The sequence below is a fragment of the Gopherus evgoodei genome, chromosome 11, assembly GCF_007399415.2.
Source record: "Gopherus evgoodei ecotype Sinaloan lineage chromosome 11, rGopEvg1_v1.p, whole genome shotgun sequence".
NCBI lineage: Eukaryota > Metazoa > Chordata > Testudines > Testudinidae > Gopherus > Gopherus evgoodei.
This window is the reverse complement of record NC_044332.1, coordinates 19,883,391-19,905,224: the sequence shown is the minus strand read 5'-3', so window position 1 is coordinate 19,905,224 and position 21,834 is coordinate 19,883,391. Positions and strand designations below refer to the sequence as shown.

General features: G+C 42.4%; 1 protein-coding gene across 6 annotated transcripts in view; it reads left to right on the top strand.

Moving 5' to 3' along the window:
• Positions 1–21,834, top strand: part of ABI2 (abl interactor 2) — a 139,487-nt gene that overhangs the window by 80,686 nt on the left and 36,967 nt on the right. For 4 of the 6 annotated variants that reach the window (XM_030580455.1, XM_030580457.1, XM_030580454.1 and 1 more), the window contains exons 3-5: positions 4,226–4,402; positions 10,919–10,936; positions 18,403–18,500. In XM_030580455.1, the coding sequence (XP_030436315.1) occupies positions 4,226–4,402; positions 10,919–10,936; positions 18,403–18,500 (293 nt within the window). The remainder of the gene's footprint in view (positions 1–4,225; positions 4,403–10,918; positions 10,937–18,402; positions 18,501–21,834) is intronic. The other 2 variants (XM_030580458.1, XM_030580456.1) reach the window with 1 other exon arrangement.

Genomic DNA, 21,834 nt, shown 5'->3' with positions numbered 1-21,834 from the left:
ACTGGCTCATAAAGGGCCGCTCCAAGGAGCAGATGGAGACCCAGGTGTCATTCATCAGGCGGACCTTTCTCAATCTCGGCCTCCTCTTGAACAAAGCCAAGTCTACCCTGTCTCCGATGCAACGAATAGAGTTCATGGGAGCAGTTCTGGACTCCACCCACGCAAAAGCGTACCTGCCGGAATCCAGGTTCCATGTGATTTCTGAGCTCATCCTCGGACTGCACCGTGCCCCGATTACCACGGCGCGAGTTTGCCTCCAGGTGTTGGGTCACATGGCGGCGTGCACGTATGTGGTAAACCATGCCAGACTCTGGCTTCGCCTGCTACAGTCCTGGTTAGCGACAGTATATCGCCCGGCCAGGGACTCCTTGGATTCAGTGGTGTCCATTCCCCGCTTGGTGCTAAGGTCGCTGCGGTGGTGGCTCGACCCGCAGAAAGTGTGCATGGGTGTCCCCTTCGCTACCCCTCAACCCTCCCTCTCCCTGGTAACGGATGCCTCGGATTGGGGTTGGGGAGCACACCTGGGACACCTCAGGACAGAGGGCTTGTGGTCGCCGGAGGACCTCGAGTTGCATATCAGTGTCAGGGAGCTGAGAGCGGTTCGCCTGGCTTGTTTGACCTTCCGGTCCCACCTGGCTGGCAGGTGTTTCAGTCCTCTCGGAAAACATGTCGGCAGTCTTTTATATCAACAAACGGGTGGGGGGGTGCACGCTCCTCTCCCCTGTGCAGGGAAGTCCTTGCACTGTGGGATTTCTGCATCCACAATGCTACCCACCTAACAGCATTCTGGCTTCTGGGGGAGCAGAATGGTTTGGCAGACACCCTCAGCCACTCGTTCCGGGTTCACGAGTGGTCCCTCCAATGGGACGTGGTACACTCAATTTTCCAGCTCTGGGGCTTTCCCCGGTTAGACCTGTTCGCCTCAAGGGAAAACAGAAAGTGCCGACAGTTCTGCTCCCTCCTGGGCCGCAGTCAGGGGTCTCTGTCGGACACCTTCCTACAGTCTTGGGGGGTCGGTCTGCTCTACGCCTTTCCTCCGTTTCCCCTGATACACAGAGTGATTTTAAAGATTCGCAGGGACCACGCATGGGTAATCATGATAGCTCCGGCGTGGCTGCGCCAACATTGGTACACGTCACTCCTGCATATGTCCGTTCAGGCACCCCTGACGCTGCCCCTGCTCCTGGACCCGATCACGCATGACCGGGGCTCCCTCCGCCACCCGAACTTGGAGTCCCTTCACCTCACAGCATGGATGCTCCATGGCTGAACCCGGTGGAGATGCAGTGCTCCCAGCAGGTCAGACAAGTGCTGCTCAGTATTAGGAAACCGTCAACTAGGGCCACCTATCTGGCCAAATGGAAGCGCTTCTCCATATGGTCGAGTCAGCAAGATCACAATCCGCTGAGGGTCCCAATCCCCATTGTCCTAGACTATTTGCTCCACTTCATACAACTGGGCCTCTCCCTCTCCTCCATTCATGTTCACTTGGCGGCCATCTCGGCTTTCCATCCGGGAGAGGGGGGTACCTCGGTATTTGCGAACCCGCTGGTTGGGTGTTTCCTCAAAGGTATGGACAGGCTATTTCCGCATGTTCATCAGCCGGCCCCTGCTTGGGACCTGAATCTGGTCCTCTCCGCCCTCTCGGGACCTCCCTTTGAGCCTCTGGCTTCGTGCTCCCTGCTGTACTTGTCGTATAAGACCGCCTTCCTGGTGGCGATCACCTCGGCCAGGAGGGTGTCGGAGCTCAGGGCATTAACATCTGAGCCCCCGTACGCTGTCTTCTATAAGGACAATGTCCAACTTAGACCTCACTTGGCTTTCCTACCCAAGGTCATCTCACAGTTCCACATGGGTCAAGATATTTTTCTCCCGGTGTTTTATCAGAAATCACACTCTTCCAATGAGGAGCGGAGGTTACATTCCCTGGATGTCTGCAAGGCCTTGGCTTTTTACATCGAGTGTACCAAGCTGTTTAGACACTCGACTCAGCTCTTCATCGCAGTGGTGGACAGGATGAAGGGGCTCCCGGTCTCCTCTCAGCGAATCTCTTCTTGGATCACAACCTGCATCCGGGAATGCAGCCGCATAGCCAAGACCCCTGTCCCTCCGGTCACGGCCCACTCCACTGCGGCGTTCCTGGCTCAGATCCCGACTCTGGAGATTTGTAGAGCGGCCACATGGTCCTCCATCCACATGTTCTCGTCACACTACGCCAACACGCACCAGGCTAGGGATGATGCAGCCTTCGGTCGTGCAGTTCTCTAGTCAGCAGTGATTTCCAACCCCGCCACCTAAGGTTAGGCTTGTGAGTCAACTACTTTGAATGGACATGAACAACCACGCGAAGAAGAAAAAACAATTACCCACCTTTTAGTAACTGTTGTTCTTCGAGATATGTTGTTCATGTCCATTCCAATACCCACTCTCCTGTCCCTCTGTCAGAGTGCTGGCAAGAAGGAACTGAGGGAGTGGTGGGTTGGCGGGCCCCTTTATAGGGTGCCGTAGTGGCGCCACTCCAGTGGGCGCCAGGGCCGACCCTACGGACGCTGCTAGGGGAAAATCTTCCGGCTGGCGTACACATGGCGCATGCACACCTACTTTGAATGGTCATGAACAACACATCTTGAAGAACAACAGTTACTAAAAGGTGGGTAACCGTTTTTTCTTTCGCAATAAGAAAGGAAGTCTGCCTTCAAGTTACATTGCTCATTCCTTGTTGTGTCCCAAGCCAAGACCCTTAGGATTTCCAGAGGATTTTTTGACGAGTTAAATAAAAATCCATCAGATACCTCTGTTTACCCCGCACAACTCCTCTGTTTTGTGCAAGTTCTTTTGTTGTAAATTCAAATGTGACCAATTTTACCAAAACTGGATCAACAGCAAGCTAAGGAAAACCATATCGAGCGACCTAGAGAGATTAGTAATTAAAGTTGCAGGAAATTGGGGGAGGTTTCGTACTAAACATAACTCTGTGTCAAGGGAGAAGAAATAGAGCAAAAGCACAAAGCAACATAAGTAATTGTGTTAAAGTAAGTGTACTTTAATCTTTTCTTGTACTAATGTTATTTCTGTGTAATCAAGCGCTGCAATGAAAGTAGGGAAGAAGCAGTCAGGATTGTGGGATGGTCTAAAAATGAATCTTAAACCATTCACAATATATGAAAGTTTGAGAACCACTGTGCAGTCTAAGGTCACAGATGGATGAATGCAAGGGACCAAATTCTCTACTAGTGTAACTCCATTTACTTCACCGGAGTTCAAGTAGAGAGAATTTGGCCCACAGTATCCTCTGTAGTACTTAGATACAAAGGGATAAGTTAAAGATGTGGCATCTGGCTTGTATTCATAGTTCCTTGCTTTTTTTTTTGCTTAGTGACACAGCCAAAAACATTTTTGGATGTTAATGTCTCTGGAACTTTCACGAAACGTCTGTTTGGCAGTGATACTTTGAAATTATACTTTGCTGCATATTCATTGTTCTCCCATAATAATTATTGCTGTGCATGTAGGGTGGGATTTTCAAAAGTGCTTAACTTTGGCCCTAATGCTGCTCCCGTTGGAAGTCAATGGACGTTTTACCGTTGGCTACAGTAGGAATAGCAGGATAAGTGCTAAGCACTTTCAAAAATCTGACCCTTAATGCCGAGTAAACTGGGTATAGTTTTGAGAAACCTGTTCTGATTTTTCTGAACAATATTATCTGTTTTGATACCACTGCTACTATGAATGAATAAATTATCATAATGAGAAACTACTCCACAGTCTGATAAAACAAATTAATTATGTCCGAGGTTTATATTACAGGACACACACACACAAACTGGGGGAAACAGACTGGGAAAAGACCTTTGGGGCCTCATCAGAGTGAAACACATTTTGGAGGGTTACTATTAAATTATAGATACTCATTTAACATTTAAAATTGCTGTCAAAGTACAGAAATTGTTAAATTAGTGAAACCAAATTAATAATAGTTACTAATAGAGCAGAAACATTAGGAGGAATTTTGCTTTATTGTAAAGAGTTCAAGTGAAATGGGAAGGTGGTAACTTCTAACAGTGATTGAACAAAAGGAGTGTAAGCAGCGCTTACTCAGCAAATATTTGTACTGATATACCTGTATAGAAATTCAGTGTATAAAAGCATGGAGCTGAATTGATATTTTAATACCAAATGTACACTTAATATTCAGCACTATTGGTAAACACATTGTGTTTTGCAGACGGTGGACATTCATAAAGAGAAAGTTGCTAGAAGAGAAATTGGCATTTTGACTACGAACAAAAACACCTCAAGAACCCACAAAATCATTGCACCAGCCAACCTGGAACGACCAGTTCGCTACATTAGAAAACCTATTGATTACACAATTCTAGATGATATTGGACATGGAGTGAAGGTAGGTGATGTTATAAAGCACTCGTAAATTACTGTACGGTTTCAAAATGTAAAGACCTGGAATAGTGACTTATTCCTGTCTTCCACGTTGCAGCGTGAGTTTTCTCAATTTGTTTAATTCAGATGGATGCAAGAGGAATCCCCCCGGTCCTGTTTAACCTTGCAGACCATTTTACCCCTGATTCTGGGTATGCGTATGACCATGGAACTCCTCTGGGGCACAGATAAACCTGCTTACTTGATAGAGGCTAATATCTTTGCCCTTGTTTGAATCCGTTGTCAGGAGGTACCTGAATAATGAGAGGCTATTAAGACTCTGTCCCTTCCCTGCCTGAGTTACTGCCACAAAATACAGTTGTTGACCCAGGTGTAATACTAATAGTGCTACTCTGGGCTCACTGGCAGGAGATAGTTGTGTAAAAGGCAGCATTTAGTGTGCTTTAGTTTTAGCGGTTGTTGAAGAGAATTGTAACATGACTTGATGTCCAGTAATGGGTTTTCTGAACCTGAAAACTGCCACAAAAACCTGGGCCAGCCAGTTATGCCTTTTCAGGAATATTTTTAAACACAGATTTCGGATGAATAGTACAATTTTTAGGGCCTGAGTTTATATGTAGTTACTAGAACTTTACAAGCTAATTAGGCACTAACTGCAAATTTGGCTAGATCCATAACTGCCTACTTTTTTGCAGATACCTGGTTGGTATACACAGTAATGCCATATGCAAATTAGACATGCATTTTAAAAAATCACGTCTAATTAATGTAAATAAAAACTTAGAAGATGAGACCTTATAATTTTTGTGCTATTAGGAAACTATTTGAATATAAAAGAGGATTGTCAACATTACTTTCTGAAAGAAGAAATGTTAATAACAATAAGTAGTGTCGTTTCCAAAACACATACATTAACAAATCCACAAAACTTTCAAAGTAGTGGTGCAATAACATGCTTTAAATCAATTGATTGCAAAATTTCATGTGCATCACATGAATTTAATTATGTCACATTTGAATTACAATTTATAAAGTTAAGTAACTAATGCAAGTAGACAAATCAGCTTTGAATTTAAAATTGAAATTTAAAGCTTTCTTCTTTAAAGATATTTTCAATGAAGCAATATTTTATTTAAGAGCGTTTGAACATTGTTTTTGTTATAAAGTCATATCTTATTCTTCATTAGAAATGTTTGCTACTCAATTTGTGTACATAATCTGGTAAAAAAAAAAAAAAGATGTTTTTCAGCACATTTTTGCAGAAATATTTCATACCTGGAAAGCTCTTTAGGAAATCAACTGCCTTGTGTTAGAATCTGCTGTCTGTTTCTATAAAAGAATTCGTGCATATCAGCAGAATTCCTTATGGTGAATCAATAAATATATTGGCATGTCAAGCATAAAAGTTGAATTATTGTAGCTATCGTTTTTATGATAAACTTTGATTTAATGAGATTCTTCCAGGACAGCTTAAGGAAAAATTATTTATCTCTGCTACAGCACAGTTTAATTTAGACTCAGTTATACACACATTGTAATCAGAAATCCCGTTAACTTCAGTGCAACAAGATCAAGCCCAAAGTGATATGATAAACTATGTTCTTGCGAAAGAATCTGACATCAGAGCAGCTCAGATGAATAGATTAGGGTATCACATGTTCAGATCCTGTGACAGTTGCTTAAAAGCAAAGTTTGCTCCAAAGAACCTCTAAATTGTGCTGCATTTTTATTTAGGAAATGAAACTCTGTAAAAATTGTGTAGTTTGTCAAATGATCATCAGTGTGCACTGCTACTTGAAATAATAGTTTCTCTTTTGTCTATAAGGTCCACAGATCTGTTAACTAATGGGCTCTCATCCTTTATACCCATTCTATAGACAGAACTAGTCACCTCACACTGAAGAGTTCACTGTTTTGTGTGTGTGTGTGTGTGGTTGGTTGGTTTGTTTGTTCTGCCTCCATAGCTGCAAGTAGGTTTATTGGGCTCTCTGCTACAGAGCAAAAACATTATTTAAAGGAAAAGGTTTTGGCTACAAACTTGCCTCTATAGTTGTGTTTCGTGCTATAATGCAAGCCAACTAGCTCATCCCCATACTCCCCCTTGCTCCTTCTCGTAAAAGGGCTACTATGGGGACTCAGGAGATGTTGAGCACGACTCCCTCCAGGGGTTTCCCCAGCCACCTGATACCAGCTTGTGCAGGAGGTGCCTCAATCTGTATTCCCAGCCCCTACCCATGGGACTTCCCCTCCAGCTCTGTCCCAAGGCATTCGCTTCCTCTCCAGGGGCAGAGTTTTATCCCTCTGGGAAGTTTCAGTCAGCAGCAGCCTCAGTTGAGGACAAGGGGTGGAAGAGTATTGAATCTTGGGATTGAGCATAATTGGCCTGACTCTGGCATAGCAATTTTTCTTCAAGGGTGGTCCTCCCAGTGCAGACTGTCTAAGCCTCACTCTGATGAGCTGCAGACAAGGGGTTCAGTGCTGGGTCTGATCAAGTGCCTTACAGTTTCAACTTCAAAATGTCTAGTGGCTGCACAATCCAGGCTGAGGATATCTTTATACACCTCTACCCCGATATAACGCGATCCTTGGGAGACAATCTCACCGCGTTATAGGTGAGACCGCCCTATATAAAACTTACTTTGCCTCCCCCCCGTTCCTTTTTCCCTGACCACCCCCTCTAGAGACCCCCATCCCTAATCACCCCCAGGATCCCACCCTCTACCCAACCCCCCTGACTGCTCCGCCCCCTATCCGCCCCACCCCCTGACAGGCACTCAACGGCAGGGGCAGGAAGCGGAGCAGCCTGGCCCCAGTCTGCTCCACCCTGCCAACTCTCAGCCATGGCGCTCTGCTTCCCGCCATCAGTGAGTGCGGAGATGTTGGGGAAAGAATGCCCCCAACACTCACCTGTGGCGGGAAGCGGAGCGACGTGGCCCCAGCCTGCTGCGCTTTCCTTGTCCCGGCCCCAGTCCCAGACATGTGGCTGTGGGGCAGCTGGGGAAAGGTCCTGCACTCACCTGCAGTGGGAAGTGGAGCGCCACGGCTGGGAGCTGGCGGAGTGGAGTGGAACTGGCTGGGGCTGTGTCGCTCCGCTTCCCACCGCCGGTGAGTGTGGGGAAGTTGGAGAAAGGACGCCCCTCGCGCTCACCGGCGACGGGAAGCGGAGCGACACAGCCACAGCCTGCTCCATTCTGCCACCTCCCAGCCATGGCGCTCCGCTTCCCACCGCTGGTGAGTGTGGAGAGGTTGAGGAAAGAACGTCCCCCGCACTCACCGGCGGTGGGAAGCGAAGCACTGCGGCTGGAAGCTGGCGGAGTGGAGCGGGCTGGGGCTGGGCTGCTCCACTTTCACTGCTGCTGGTGAGTGTGGGGGGGATCCCTTCCCCCAAGCCCTCTCCCCCGAGCAACACGGCTGGGGCCAGAGTGCGCTGCTCCCGGCCCCCTGCTAATCCCCTGGGCCACTCTGGGACTGTAAGGCTCCCAAAAGTGCCCTCCCACAGCTCCTGCCCCCCAGACTCTGGGGCGGGGGGAGTCCCTGACCGCCCTCAAGACCTCTGCCCCTTATCAAACCCCTCAGCCTCGGCCTGTCCCAACACCCTTAACACGCTGCTCAGAGCGGCATGTAAGAGCTTTACCATGTTGTATGTAAACCCGCATTCTATCGGGTTGTGTTATATCGGGGTGGAGGTGTACTGGGATGTTAAGTGATTTCTCAGAGCTACATCTTTAGTTCATCTTCCTAAGATTTATTGAGCACTGCCATGGGACCTAAAGTTGGTCCTTAACATCTTGACTCTTTATCTTATTGAGCCCAACAGGAAGGCATCCATATATTTCCTCTCCATCAAAGTGGCCATCCTGGTAGGCATTACTCTCCCAGAAGGTGGCAGAGCTTAGGACCTTATCTATTGAGGGATAATACTACATATTCCACAATGATACGGAGTATGGCGAGTGGCGAGTATGATTTTTTGGAGGCTCTGTGAAAAATTCTCTCCCAGGAAAGAAGTTGTGACATATATGGGTGTTGGTAGAGCCTTTGAGATCTACCTCTGTTACACATAGTGCTCCATTTATTCTCTACCATCTGATATATAAAGAAAAGAGAGTATCAAAATCCACTGTTTCAGAATAGTTGAGAGAGTGCATCCATGAAGCCTGAAAGTCAGTGTCTTTTTCCAAGCAACTGAGGTCAAAGTCCACTCACTGAGAGTGGCAGCAGCTGACCCAGCTAAGAAGCTACATGTGCTATGAGATCTGCAGGACAGCCACTGGGTTATCCATTCATCCCTTTTTAAAAATGTATAAGCTGGACATTCAGGCATCAGTGGATGGTACCTTCAGTTTGAGAATGTTTCATGCTGTGGTCTGAGTAGTGGAGAAATAATTTAAAATCCTCTATGTAGTTAGTTCTGTTTGAACCCTCCCTGAAGACACACTATGAAAATCCCATTGGTTAATGAATCAATGGGCCTTGTAGATGAAAGAGAAGAGGGAAATTTTATTCCGATTTGCTAAACATTTTCTTCCTCTGAGTTGCATGATCCTCAGATCTGACCCCAGTAGGATAAAAAAAATCCTGTTCCGTTCATTCAAATTAGCTCAAAATTACACGCTACAGTAGGAATTCACAGTATGTTACTGTAGTGCATATAATCTCATTTAAGTTTCAGACCACAGGGGATATTACCCTTTGCCATGGAAACTGTCTCAGCTGGTGAGCTCTTCAGAGTAGCTTGCCATGCTCTCCCGTCGCAGTGACTGACGGATCTGGTTCTGGTTATGTAGCTTCATGAAGCTGAGAGCCTATTGGTCATTAGATCTGTGGACCTTGTAATTTAGAGGAAATTTTCAGTAAATCAAAAAAATGTATTTTACCTATATAATATAGTGGAGTTTATTTGGAAGCTAAAAATAGATGACTCCAAATATGGTATGTCTAGATGAGTAGCAGTTGGGATTCCGAGCTGCTCAGTGTTCCCAGTATCACGTAGGGCAGTGGTCCCCAACACGGTGCACATGGGCACCATGGTGCCCTCTGGGGCATTTATGTGTGCCCGCCTAGTGCCCAGCAGGGGAGAGAAGCCGTGGTCCCATGCCTGCCAGGGACAATGAACTCCGGGGCTGCAGGCTGCCGGTGCCAGTGTTCTCTGTCCCTGGCCGCATGGGACTACGTCTTCTCTTCGGCTTGTCTGGGGCTGCAGACTGCGGGCTCCGGTGTTCTCGGTCCCTGGCAGGTACAGGGCCGCGGCTTCTCTCCAGCTTCTCTGGGGCTGCAGACTGCGGGCGCTGGTGTTCTCGGTCCCTGGCAGGTACAGGGCCGCGGCTTCTCTCCAGCTTCTCCGGGGCTGCAGACTACAGGTGCCGGTGTCCTCGATCCCTGGCAGGTGTGGGGCTGTGGCTTAAGCCGGAGAGAAGCTGCGGCCCTGCGTCTGATGGGGACAGAGAACTCCGAGGCTGCGGGTGCCGGTGTTCTCTGTCCTCCCGGCTTCTGTCTGCACTGCCCAGAACTGTCGCCCAAAAACAAACAAACAAACCGCTCTGACTCTGCAGAATGGACAGAATGCCACCCCGTAGCACGTGCTTGCTCCACTGGTGCCTGGAGCGCCCTGTATGTGAGTAATTGTTGGGGCCTGCCACACTCTTCTGAAAACATGAATGTGCTACTGGCCACAAAAAGGTTGGGGACCACTGACATAGGGTGTAAGAAAATGCAGCATTCTTAAAAATGTATTTAGAACTAAAAAACCCAAATAAATAGTCAAACCAATGGACTGGTATTTCTGAACACATTTTAAGGCTTGTGAAACTATCTGGTATTGTAGCAGCAGGACATAAATACAACTTAACTTTAAAAGCTAGTGCCTAAACTCCTAATTTTACTCAGTCTTTGGAGTGCAAAAAATTGAGATTCAGGGTCCTCTTTGCTAGGAGATCTTTCATCACTTCAAATTGAGTACTAGCTGACATGACAGGGCTCGCTGACAGGACACTTTTAGATTAGGTTAATACTCCAGAATGAATGTGCTTCTGCTTTAGCAAATTGGAATTATAGTAATACACGTAAAACACAGTTTACTCGCATTCAAATTCTCATAATCAATGAGGATGCTTTTTGCCACCTAGTATAAATTCACTTGTAAAGTTAATCCACTTAGAACCCAACACTGTCACTGTAGGGAGAATGTTGACCCTTGGAATGTTAGCAGTGGGAGAACTTGAGTGACTGCGCTGTCTCACAAATAGTTGGATATTTAGTTACCTACTTAAATTTAAGACATACCTGGAGGCTGTTTGATTAACCAATGTGTCTATTAAAAGTTTCATCTTGAAAATCTTTTGTTCATGGCACATTCTGCTTTAATCACTCTTTCTATGATCTATTGATACATTATTTTGTTGATGCTGAATGCTTAACTTTTTCTTTCTTATTTCCTTTCTCTTCATATCCTGAAGTTCCAACTAACCTTTCAATGCTTTTTTCCCCTTACCTCTTTTATTTGCTCCATGTATGCATTAAGTGGTTGCTTAGATTTAAGGTAAGAAACCTCAGGGCTGGATTTCCATTCTTATTCTTTAGAGACTATTACACATGGGGAGGGATTTGAAATTAGCGTGTCACTAATAATAATTTTTTAAAAGAATAAACCATTCCTTCTCCCTCCTTATGTATCTACCTTCAGTCTCAGTGTGATTTCAGTGTGGATAGACATTTTGCAATATAAATGGATGGATTTAATGTAGCTAATATTTGCAGTTAATTATAAAAGCTAACAGTGAAATGTTGACTCATTTTAGTATAGCTAGCTTTCACCTCACAAGGGAGAAATAGTGTATTTACACTGAGTGGAAATAAATGGCATATAAAATGAGTGGTTAGCCGAATTTAAACCTCCCCCTGTGTAATACTCTTTTTATCCTATATACGGTGTGATTTATGATTCACTTTGTGACCAGTATTTCAATGTAAAATTACTCAGATAAAGGGACACCACGGTTGTGTTGCAAAATCAAAAACATTTTGTTATATGAAGTTTTGCCTTTTTTTTAAAGTTGCAGTATCACACATTAGTTACTTTAAATAAATGTCAGAGTTCTTCTTTATGTAAAATACTGGTATGTATAGAGGCAAACTTTTACAGATATTTTCTCAGACTTGGTAATATCACTATGCAAAATGTTAAACCACTCTTGAAAATATTAGATTGCTTTTAGTATGCCACAGATTTAGCAGTATTATGTTATTTCATCAATGTACTTAGGCCACAAACCTGAAAACTGTCATATATGAGTACTCCCAGGTGAGCCTAAGGCCAGCTCTACATTACAAACTTACCTTGGTATAATTGTGTGGCTCAGGGATGTGAAAAATCCATACCCCCGAGTGATGCAGTTGTGCCAACCTAACCTCTGGTGTAGACAGCACTGTGTTAAAACAGCTACTGCCTCTCTTGCAGGGGTGGATTAATTACACCGACAGGAGAAACTTTCCCCTAGGCATAGTACAGTAACCCTATCAAAGGAGGAAATTAGATTGGTGGTTTGCATGATTTATTCTTGAGAAAGCTATGTAGGCTCTTATTTATTACCTTATCTTCTAGATGCTTTTAAATTGATTGCTTAATTTGTTGTGGTATCTTTCCAGGTATCCAGACTGACAGGACAGCATTTTTAATGCAGTAGTAATGCATTTTTAATACTGAATTTCCCAAAGAGAGTTTCTGTTAAAAAAAAAAAAAAAAATCCTATTCTTGATGTGGTAACTTTGAGTGATTTGGAAAAGCAGCTGGCAGATTCTCAAAGTTTTCATTAGTTTCTCCAAGTTATGCAGAAGTAATGATCTAAAAGTATTGTATGTTCACTTCATTGTAGATAAGAGCTGGCAGGCTCTCTTCTCCTTTGCAGTGATGGTAAGAGCCTCTTTTCTGCCTTTCAGAGTCAGAAATTCTTCTATCTATAGAATTTGAATGATTCTAGTGTAGGTCAAGTTAGAATTTTAAAGTTACTTTTCAAAGAACATCCTTGATCTCAAGCTTGATTAGGCCAATCAGAAAGTGTGTCAGACAATCTTTTGTTGCCAGATTTGTGGGGTTTTCTTTATTTAAAATAAAAAAAGAAAAAGTTGTGTTGTATGTTGCTCTTCAAGGTTTAAATAGTTTATTTGATCTGATTTGCACTTAAAAATCCTAGGTGCACAGACTGGCACATGTGCCTTGAAGCTGCAAGTGAAAAATGGCCTCCTTAGTCATATAAATACAATTGAATTGCAATTGTGACCCATTTTGGAGGAGATCACATATATAATACTTACCGTATATAGTCGTTCATAAGCCGAATATTTTTGGTAAAAAAGTGATGCGTCAAATTTAATTTTAAATTCTATGGAATCATTGAATTGAATATCTGATACATTGTCATTTTGTTTACCTGGAGTGTCTGCAGGCATGGAGCCCATCGGCTCCCTGTGGCCACGGTTCGCTGTTCCCAGCCAATGAGAGCTGCGGGAAGTGGCACAGGGGCTGCATCTGGCCCTTCAGACATTTTAATCTGGCCCTTGAGCTTCCATCAGGGATTGGGGTCTGGGGCGTCCCCTGCTCCAGCCGGGGAGCAGGTTTAGGGGCTTACCCCACTCTGTGTGTGCTGTGGCTCCGCGTGGCTTCCAGGAGGAGCGGCATGTCCCCCCTCCGGCTCCTACACATAGGATGCTGCCCCTGCCACAACCGCCACCCCCGCAGCTCCCATTGGCCGGGAACCACAGCCATTGGGAGCTGCAGGGGCGATGCCTGTGTATGGGGCAGCGCAGAGCTGCCTGGCCACAGCGCTGCATAGGAGCTGGAGGGGAGGACATGCCACTGCTTCTGGGAGCTGCTTGAGGTAAGCGCCACCAGGAGCCTGCATCCCTGACCCCCTCCCGTGCTCCTGCCCCAGCCTAGATCCCCATCCCATCCTCTGAACCCCTCTGTCCCAACCTGGAGTACCCTCCTACACTCGCCAGCCCCACCCCAGAGCCCCCACCACAACCCTCTTCCCCTGCCCCAGCCCAGAGCCCCCTCCACACCCAGTGAATTAGGTCTGACTTCTTTGGAAAGTGCCTTCACTTGAGACCTGATCCTGAAGAGTGTTCTGTATTTAAAGAAATGTTCTCTATTGACATGTTCACTGCTATTTGCAGCTAAAGGGTCACAATGTTTAAAGTAGATCCTGTTGTAAATGCTTCAGATCTTTAGACAGTACTTGCCAACATGCCATGTGACTATACAATACACCTGTGCAAATACAGGGGCTTGTAGCATGTCTGGTGGTTAGGTGTTAGTAAGACTGTACAATACATCTATGTATCTGTAAAATATTTGTTCATGGAACTACTTTTTTACACATGAAATCATTCCTGAAGGTTGAATAGTTCAATCAGAGCAATTCTGCAGTTCATTCAAGGCTGCTGTCATGTTAAAACAAACAAACAAAAACCACTCTAATTTGTAGTAGTTTCATATCAGCTATAAGTCTGTTGCTGCATAATAGATTCACACGGTCATACAGTGGGAGACTGAAGGACTCAATCTATTTCATGTATCAAAGTGAAGATTGAGATGACTTGGTTATGGTCTGTAAGACTACGGGGAGAAGATTTCTGGTAGCACAGAGCTCTTTTAATCTAGCAAAGACCTAACCAGATCTAGTGGCAGGAAGCTGAGGTAAAGCAACTGGAAATATGAAATAACTGGAAAAACTGATTTTTAAGAGTGAGGGTAATTAACCATTGGGATGTGATGGATTCTTTCACTTGAAAAGTCTTAAAATTGGATGCTTTTAAAAGATATGGAGTTAGCATGGAATTGTTCGTTGAGCTTTCCTAGGCTCTTTCCTGCTGAAAAAGCTTATGGTGTGAGAGCGTGGCATGGTTAAGAATTGAAAAAAAGCTGGTTTTGGGGAGGATTGGGAGATAAAAAATAATGGCTGGTAGGCTTGGTGATTGTTTTCAAGATGACCTGCACAGGGAAAAATGAGTGTTCACCTATTTTTTCTTTTTTGTGATTCATAAAGAAGGTGGCCTGAACTTATTAAAGAAGGCGTTTCCTGCCCCTTCTTTTTTATTTTACATTAGAAAAAGAGGGGGAAACGTTTTGAAAACACACCTTTTGAGCTGCCTTTATACTTCATAAAAAAATGTGCAAGTAATTTTATTTCCTGTGCAGTTCACTTTTAAATATTTGCAGTTTTGTGTGTTCTTCACCTTGCCTTCCACCAGTTTGGGTGCCTCTAGTGATAAGTGTTGCATGATCCCCAAACTTGTTCTGACTATGAATTAAATCCCTGCTGCTCTTGAATCAAGGCCTTAGATTCAGTTATCTTGTCAGTATCTCCTCTCATTTTTTCTTAGTCACAAGTAAATCCAGGAATCAAACAACTTAGAAGCATTTATGGTTATTGTAGTTCATGGGGCACTAGAAGACAATGCAGCATGTTACTTTTCAAAATCTTTTCAAGTGCCTAATATAGAAAGAATTAAGTTGCTTTGTTTTTTGCAGCCTAATAAATCACTGAACAGTCTGACAGTACTTACATCCATTTATTTGTTCCTGAAAAAAAGTCTAGGTGGGAAACCTAAGCTCATCTTTATACGGGGTAATTAGAGTGCAACAGTTTGGTCCGCTCTTCAATTACTTGGCACGTGAACACCTTACATTTTAAGAGGAACTTAATTAGGAAATAAAATCAGAACCTCTTAGTAAGCACAGTTATTCTAGAAATTAAGTATACTGGGCAAACTTAAAAATCTGTGAGCGAATGCAAGAGTAACGTTCCATTCTCTTGCTGCTTATTTAAAAAAAAAATATCTTTAGGATCACTCCTTTAAATTTCCAGAGTTGAGGATTAGTGTAGGAAGATATCTGTGTATGACATGCACGTGTGTGCACACATAGAAAGGGTATACAAAGTGGATCTAACTGCAGATATGTGAACATTTTTACAGTAATGAGGGAATGAATATTTCCCCTCTATTTCTGGTACTAGAAATCCTTACATAGACAGTAAAGAGGGACTTGAAAATTGCATCTTTCTTGGGTTGGGGGGTTAGGTATGAACTGACTTGCTTCTCAGCTGAAGTTACTGTTGCAGTTTCCTACTTTATCCTAACGCTATCTCTCTTTCCATTTCTCCTCATCCAAGATAATTGGAAAGCTTTCTCTGTATGTTGTATGGTATTGTTCTAGCAGTGAAGGTCAGTCAGTCAGAACTGTTGAAATAGCTGTATATTTCTCATAGCTTTTCTTGATTATTTGGCCTTAAGTCAAAGTGGAGACAGTTCAAATAGATCTGTGTAACTGACAATAGCTAATCTTAAATCAGTCAACCCTTTCAGATTTGTAAAACAGCTGTGTAAGCTCTGATTACGTGTTCTCTTCCAATATTACACTTTCACAGTATCACATGGGGGAGTCTAAATTTAATCATGCATTACCCTCTCTTTCATTTTAGTCTTTTTAAAGAATGTCTCCTTTCTTTTTCACTGTTTAAATTCCTAGTTAACAAAGAGATTATTGTACTGTTTTTAATCATGTTTTTAAAGCTGTTTCTTGTCCATGTTATGTAAAAGATATTGGCAGTCACTGGAGTTCTACCTTGGTGAGGCAAACCGCAAGCATGACTTGCAATTTTCTGCTACACTGTTCAATTTACTTTATCCGTCCGCTACTCCCACCCCAACTCTCTGGGGCTGGGACTCTAATCTCTGTTTGTTTGTACAACTCCTGCTATAGTGGGAGCCTAACACATTATTGCAGTTTCTATTACTATTATAGTATTATTACTAATAACAGCAATGTAGTTTCTTCTTTAAACTTTGAGGGCTATGTTAAAGTAGATTTAATCATATAGTTTAAGTGTAATCCTATAGGTAGTGGTTATGATGCAGTTTGTGTCCCTGAGTGATAGACGCTTAAGGGAGGTTTGAAATATCTAGGATGGAATTTTCGAAAGTGCTCCCACTGGCCGAACTCTGTTCCCATCTGAAGACTTTTGAAAATCCTACTCATAGAGCTTAATGTGTGATTGACGTCCCCTGCATAAGAAGTGACCTAGGGGTTAACGTTAATAAAGGATGTTTGTTTTAAACAACTCGGACAGGTAAGTGAGTGATACCGACAAGTTTGATGAAAGGAGATGGAGATGCTGCAACTTTAAAAAACAAAACTACCAGCTTTTGGGATGTGTTTTCCATGTTCCGTGTATAGAATAAAATTCACTTTCCTTTCATTATACACTTTCCCTCTCCCCCTCAAATTGATGTAGTTCAGTGCTTACCTAGCCCTTCACTTAAAGTTACTTTAGTTTTCATGTTGCTTAAAGTTGGCTTAAAGGACTTTATGATGCTATTTGCAAGATATGTTTGTAAAACTAATCAGAACATTTGAGACTTTTTTACTGGCTCAAAAATTCTAAAAATCTCAATAGTCAGTTCTTTTAACTTTTTTTTTTTTTCCTGGCAAGCTAAAAGCAGCATAGCTTTGAGATTTCCATCTTCTGTTTTCACCTTCTATATAGGAGTCAAATTTCAGTGTGTCAGGATACTACAATATATTAATCCTTAAATAATCTCTGTCATTTAAACAGCAACACAAATAAACACTGCTTGGCTTTTGGAGCGATTGAAAGGGTGTAATTTGCCTCTAAGAATATTTCTAAACATCACTAACAACTTGATCACTGAGCCTTTTTTATAAATAGGGGGACTTACTTTCTGGAAATATTGCACGTTATTTGGAAACAGTACATGTTGGAAATGATATACTCTGTAGCTGTGTGCAATAGAGCATGGATGGGTATCAGAAAAGGAGAGTGTAAAGAGTATTTAATAATGGGAAATAACCAACACAAAAACAATTAAAACCCTAAATTATTTAGCATGAATCATTTGACATTATTTATAGGATGGGGAATAGATTTAGGGCTCATAGATTAAAAAGATATTTTATAGATCCTCCCTAAATATATGTGTGTAAATTCTCTTCCTGCTGTATCTACCTTTTGTATGCAGTCAGAGAGAGCTATTAATTGGCTTGGTGAATACATCAAAAACATTTTGATGTTTATAATTCATGATGTAAGTAGTAATTATGTTGTCAGTCAGCACTGAGATCAGTCAACGTTGATGCTGATGACTTAAATAGTGAAATATTAACTTGAATTCGTAGTTTCTGATTATCTCACTGTTTTCTAAGGAAGAAAACAGGAAAGATCACATCAGTAGTATTCATGATTTCTTTTTTCCTATTCTACAAACTAGAGATTTAGTTTAGCTTAGACTGTTACAAAACATGTAGCCAAACTAAATGTATATCTGTAGTTTATGTTCATTAAATAGTTTTGGTATATTAATGTGAAAACATTACAATATATAGCATTCTTGTTTAAAGCATAATTTTATATTAAATCTTAAAATGAGAGAGTTTAGTTCTATGGGAGCATACCTTGAATATAAAAAACTTTTCTAAAGTTTAGCTGCTCTTTAGTTATATTAATTCCTGTATTGTGGCCTAGTATGAACCCTGCTTAATCCTCTAGTTTTTTTAAAGTCCATTCTCAAACAATATGGGGCAATTAACATTAAACAGTGCAACCAGAAATAACTGCCCTTTATCTTAAACAAATTAACAAAACAAAACAAAACTACTTAGTTGCCCTGCTAAAAGGAATTTTTAATTGGATTAAATAAATCAACATCAGCAGAGATTTAATATTCATGTGATGGCCTAAAGGCAAATGCAGTTTCTATATACAAATCTTTGCAAACCCCACATAACGAAGAGTCCTTTGAGTGCAACTGTTGATCTCTAGCAGAGTAGAAGTTGCATATGAGATGCATGGCCTCTCAGTTTTTTCAGTTTAAACCTTCCCCTGTCTCTTTAGTACTATAGAATGAATTTTCAGGGAATCTTGCTATCTGATTGCCTAAAGTCTGAGTATAGTAAAGGCTGTTTTTTTCCTCCGTTCTTTCATGCAGGTTAGTACACAGAATATGAAGATGGGTGGTCTGCCTCGTACTACTCCACCTACCCAGAAACCACCCAGCCCACCAATGTCAGGAAAAGGAACTATTGGGTGAGTACAATTACTGTAAGCTTAATATTTTCGTAGAGAGTAGATGGGGAAGAGAGATTCCTAAACAGCTGAACACCTACATTTCTACCATGGAAATTTTTTTAAACATCTTCCTTATTCTTGCTTCTTGTCCACCATCTAAAGATGGGCTGTGAGGCTTGGAGAAGTTTTACCACCATCCTTTTTACTGACCACATCTTAAATTGTAGGTATTGTGTTGCTGCCTGTGGATAATGAAAGTCATTAGAAGTTTTATTCAGGAAGCCTTTCTTTGATTTCTTTTGGCTTGTATTATCTGTGGTGGATAGAATTAGTGGTGTTTTTTTCTGACAAGCTGTACTGTCTATCTGCAATAGCTAACGTAATATCTAAATTGACATACTTGCCACAGGTTGGGCATATATGCAGTGAACGGTAAAATATGCTTTCCAGTGGAGCTATGAACATGAATTCTACATTTTCTTCACCTGATAAGAGTCCTTACGAATTATGTCCTGAGGAACAGCAGCCCTTCTAGTTATTGCATTGATGTGGTGCATATTCATGGTTGCATTCTCTGAAATCCTTCTGGTTCTGTGCAGAGGGCCAATTAGATAGGCAGAACTGCGGGGTCTAAATGTGTGAATGAGATGATGGTGTAGGGAGGAGGGGTTTAGATTTATTAGAAACTGGGAAAACTTTTGGGAAAGGGGGAGCCTGTACAGGAAGGACGGGCTCCACCTTAACCAAAATGGAACCAGATTGCTGGTGCTTAAAATTAAAAAGGTCGTAGAGCAGTTTTTAAACTAAGGTCTGAGGGAAAGCCGACAGGTGTAGAGGAGCATGTGGTTTGGAGCGGAGGATCTATAAATGAAGATTCCCTATGTCCTAATGAGGAGAAAATGGAAGATAAAATACAGGTAGGCTCTGATGAGAAACAGTCAAATGAAAAAAAGTTCCATTCGATTACATCATGTAAAGGCAGGCAGCTAAAAAGTGACAGATTTTTAAAGTGCTTATATACCAATGCTAGAAGTCTAAATAATAAGGTGGGTGAACTGGAGTGCCTCATATTAAATGAGGATATTGATATAATAGGCATCACAGAAACTTGGTGGAAGGAGGATAGTCAGTGGGACACAGTAATAACGGTACAAAATATATTGGAAGGACAGAACAGATCGTGCGGGGGGGGTGGCACTATATGTGAAGGAAAGCGTGGAATCAAATTAAGTAAAAATCTTAAATGAACCGAGCTGTACCATAGAATCTCTATGGATGGTAATTCCGTGCTTAAATAATAAGAATATAGCAGTAGGGATATATTACAGACCACCTGACCAGGAGGTGATAGTGACTGTGAAATGCTCATGGAGATTAGAGGGATTAAAATAAAAAACTCAATAATAATGCAGGATTTCAACTATCACCTTATTGACTGAGTACATATCACCGCAGGAAGGGATGCAGAGATTAAGTTTCTTGACACTTTAAATGGCGGCTTCTTGGAGCAGCTAGTCCTAGAACCCACAAGAGGAGAGGCAATTCTTGGTTTAGTCCTAAGTGGAGCTCAGGATCAGGTCCCAAGAGGTGAATATAGCTGGACTGCTTGCCAATAGTGACTATAGTATAATAAAATTTATCATCCCTATGGTGAGGAAAACACCACAGCCACAGCAGCCCAACACTGTAACATTCAATTTCAGAAAGGGGAACTACACAAAAATTAGGAGGTTAGTTAAACAAAAATTAAAAGGTACAGCATCAAAAGTGAAAGCCCTGCAAGCTGCATGGAAACTTTTTAAAGACACCATAATAGAGGCTCAACTTAAGTGTATACTCCAAATTAAAAAAACAGAGAGAACCAAAAAAAGAGCCACCGTGGCTAAACAACAAATTAAAAGAAACAGTGAGAGGCAAAAAGGCATCCTTTAAAAAGTGGAAGTTAAATCCTAATGAGGAAAATAGAAAGGAGCAAAAACTCTGGCCAGTGAAGTGTAAAAATATAATTAGGAAGGCCAAAAAAGAATTTGAAGAACAGCTAGCCAAAGACTCAAAAAGGATTAAAAAAAAAATTTCTAAGTACATCAGAAGTAGGAAGCCTGGTAAACAACCAGTGGAGCCACCGAACGATGGAGATGCTAAAGGAGCACTCAAGGACGATAAGGCCATTGTGGAGAAACTAAATGAATTCTTTGCATTGGTCTTCACAGCTGAGGATGTGAGGGAGATTCCCAAATATGAGCCATTCTTTTTAGGTGACAAATCTGAGGAACTGTCCCAGACTGAGGTGTCATTAGAGAAGGTTTGGAACAGACTGATAAACTAAACAGTAATAAGTTACCAGGACCAGATGGTATTAAAGATGAAATTGCAGAACTACTAACTGTCATCTGTAACCTATCATTTAAATCAGCTTCTGTACCAAATGACTAGAGGATAGCTAATGTGACACAAATTTTTAAAAAGGGCTCCAGAGGAGACCCTAGCAATTACAGTCCAGTAAGCCTGGCTTCGGTACTGGGCAAACTGGTTGAAACTATAGTAAAGAACAAAATTGCCAGACACACAGATGCACATCACCTTGTTGAGGAATAGTCAACATGGTTTTAGTAACGGGAAATCATGCCTTACCAATCGACTAGAATTCTTTGAAGGAGTCAACAAGCATGTGGGCAAGGTGGATCCAGTGGATGTAGTGCTTTTAGATTTTCAGAAAGCCTTTGACAAGGTCCCTCACCAAAGGCTCTTAAGCAAAGTAAGCAGTCATGGGAAAAGAGGGAAGGTTCTCTCATGGGTTGGTAACTGGTGAAAAGATAGGAAATAAAGTGGAGAGAGGTAAATAGTGGTGTCCCCCAGGGGTCTGTACTGGGCCCAGTCCTATTTAACATATTCAGGAATGATCTGGAAAAATGGGTAAACAGTGAGATGGCAAAATTTGCAGATGATACAAAACTACTCAAGATAATTAAGTGCCAGGCAGATTGCAAAGAGCTACAAAAGGATCTCTCAAAACTGGGTGACTGGGCAACAAAATGGCATTTAAAAGTCAGTGTTGATAAATGCAAAGTAGTGCACATTGGAAAACATAATCTCAACTATACATATAAAATGATGAGGTCTTAATTGGCTGTTACCACTCAAGAAAGAGATCTTGGAGTCATTGAGGCTAGTTCTCTGAAAACGTCCACTCAATGTGTGCAGCAGTCAAAAAAGTGAACAGAATGTTGGGCATCATTAAGAAAGGGATCGATAAGAAGACAGAAAATATCATGTTGCCTCTATATAAATCCATGGTACGTCCACATCTTGAACACTGTGTGCAGATGTGGTCCCCCCATCTCAAAAAAGAGAT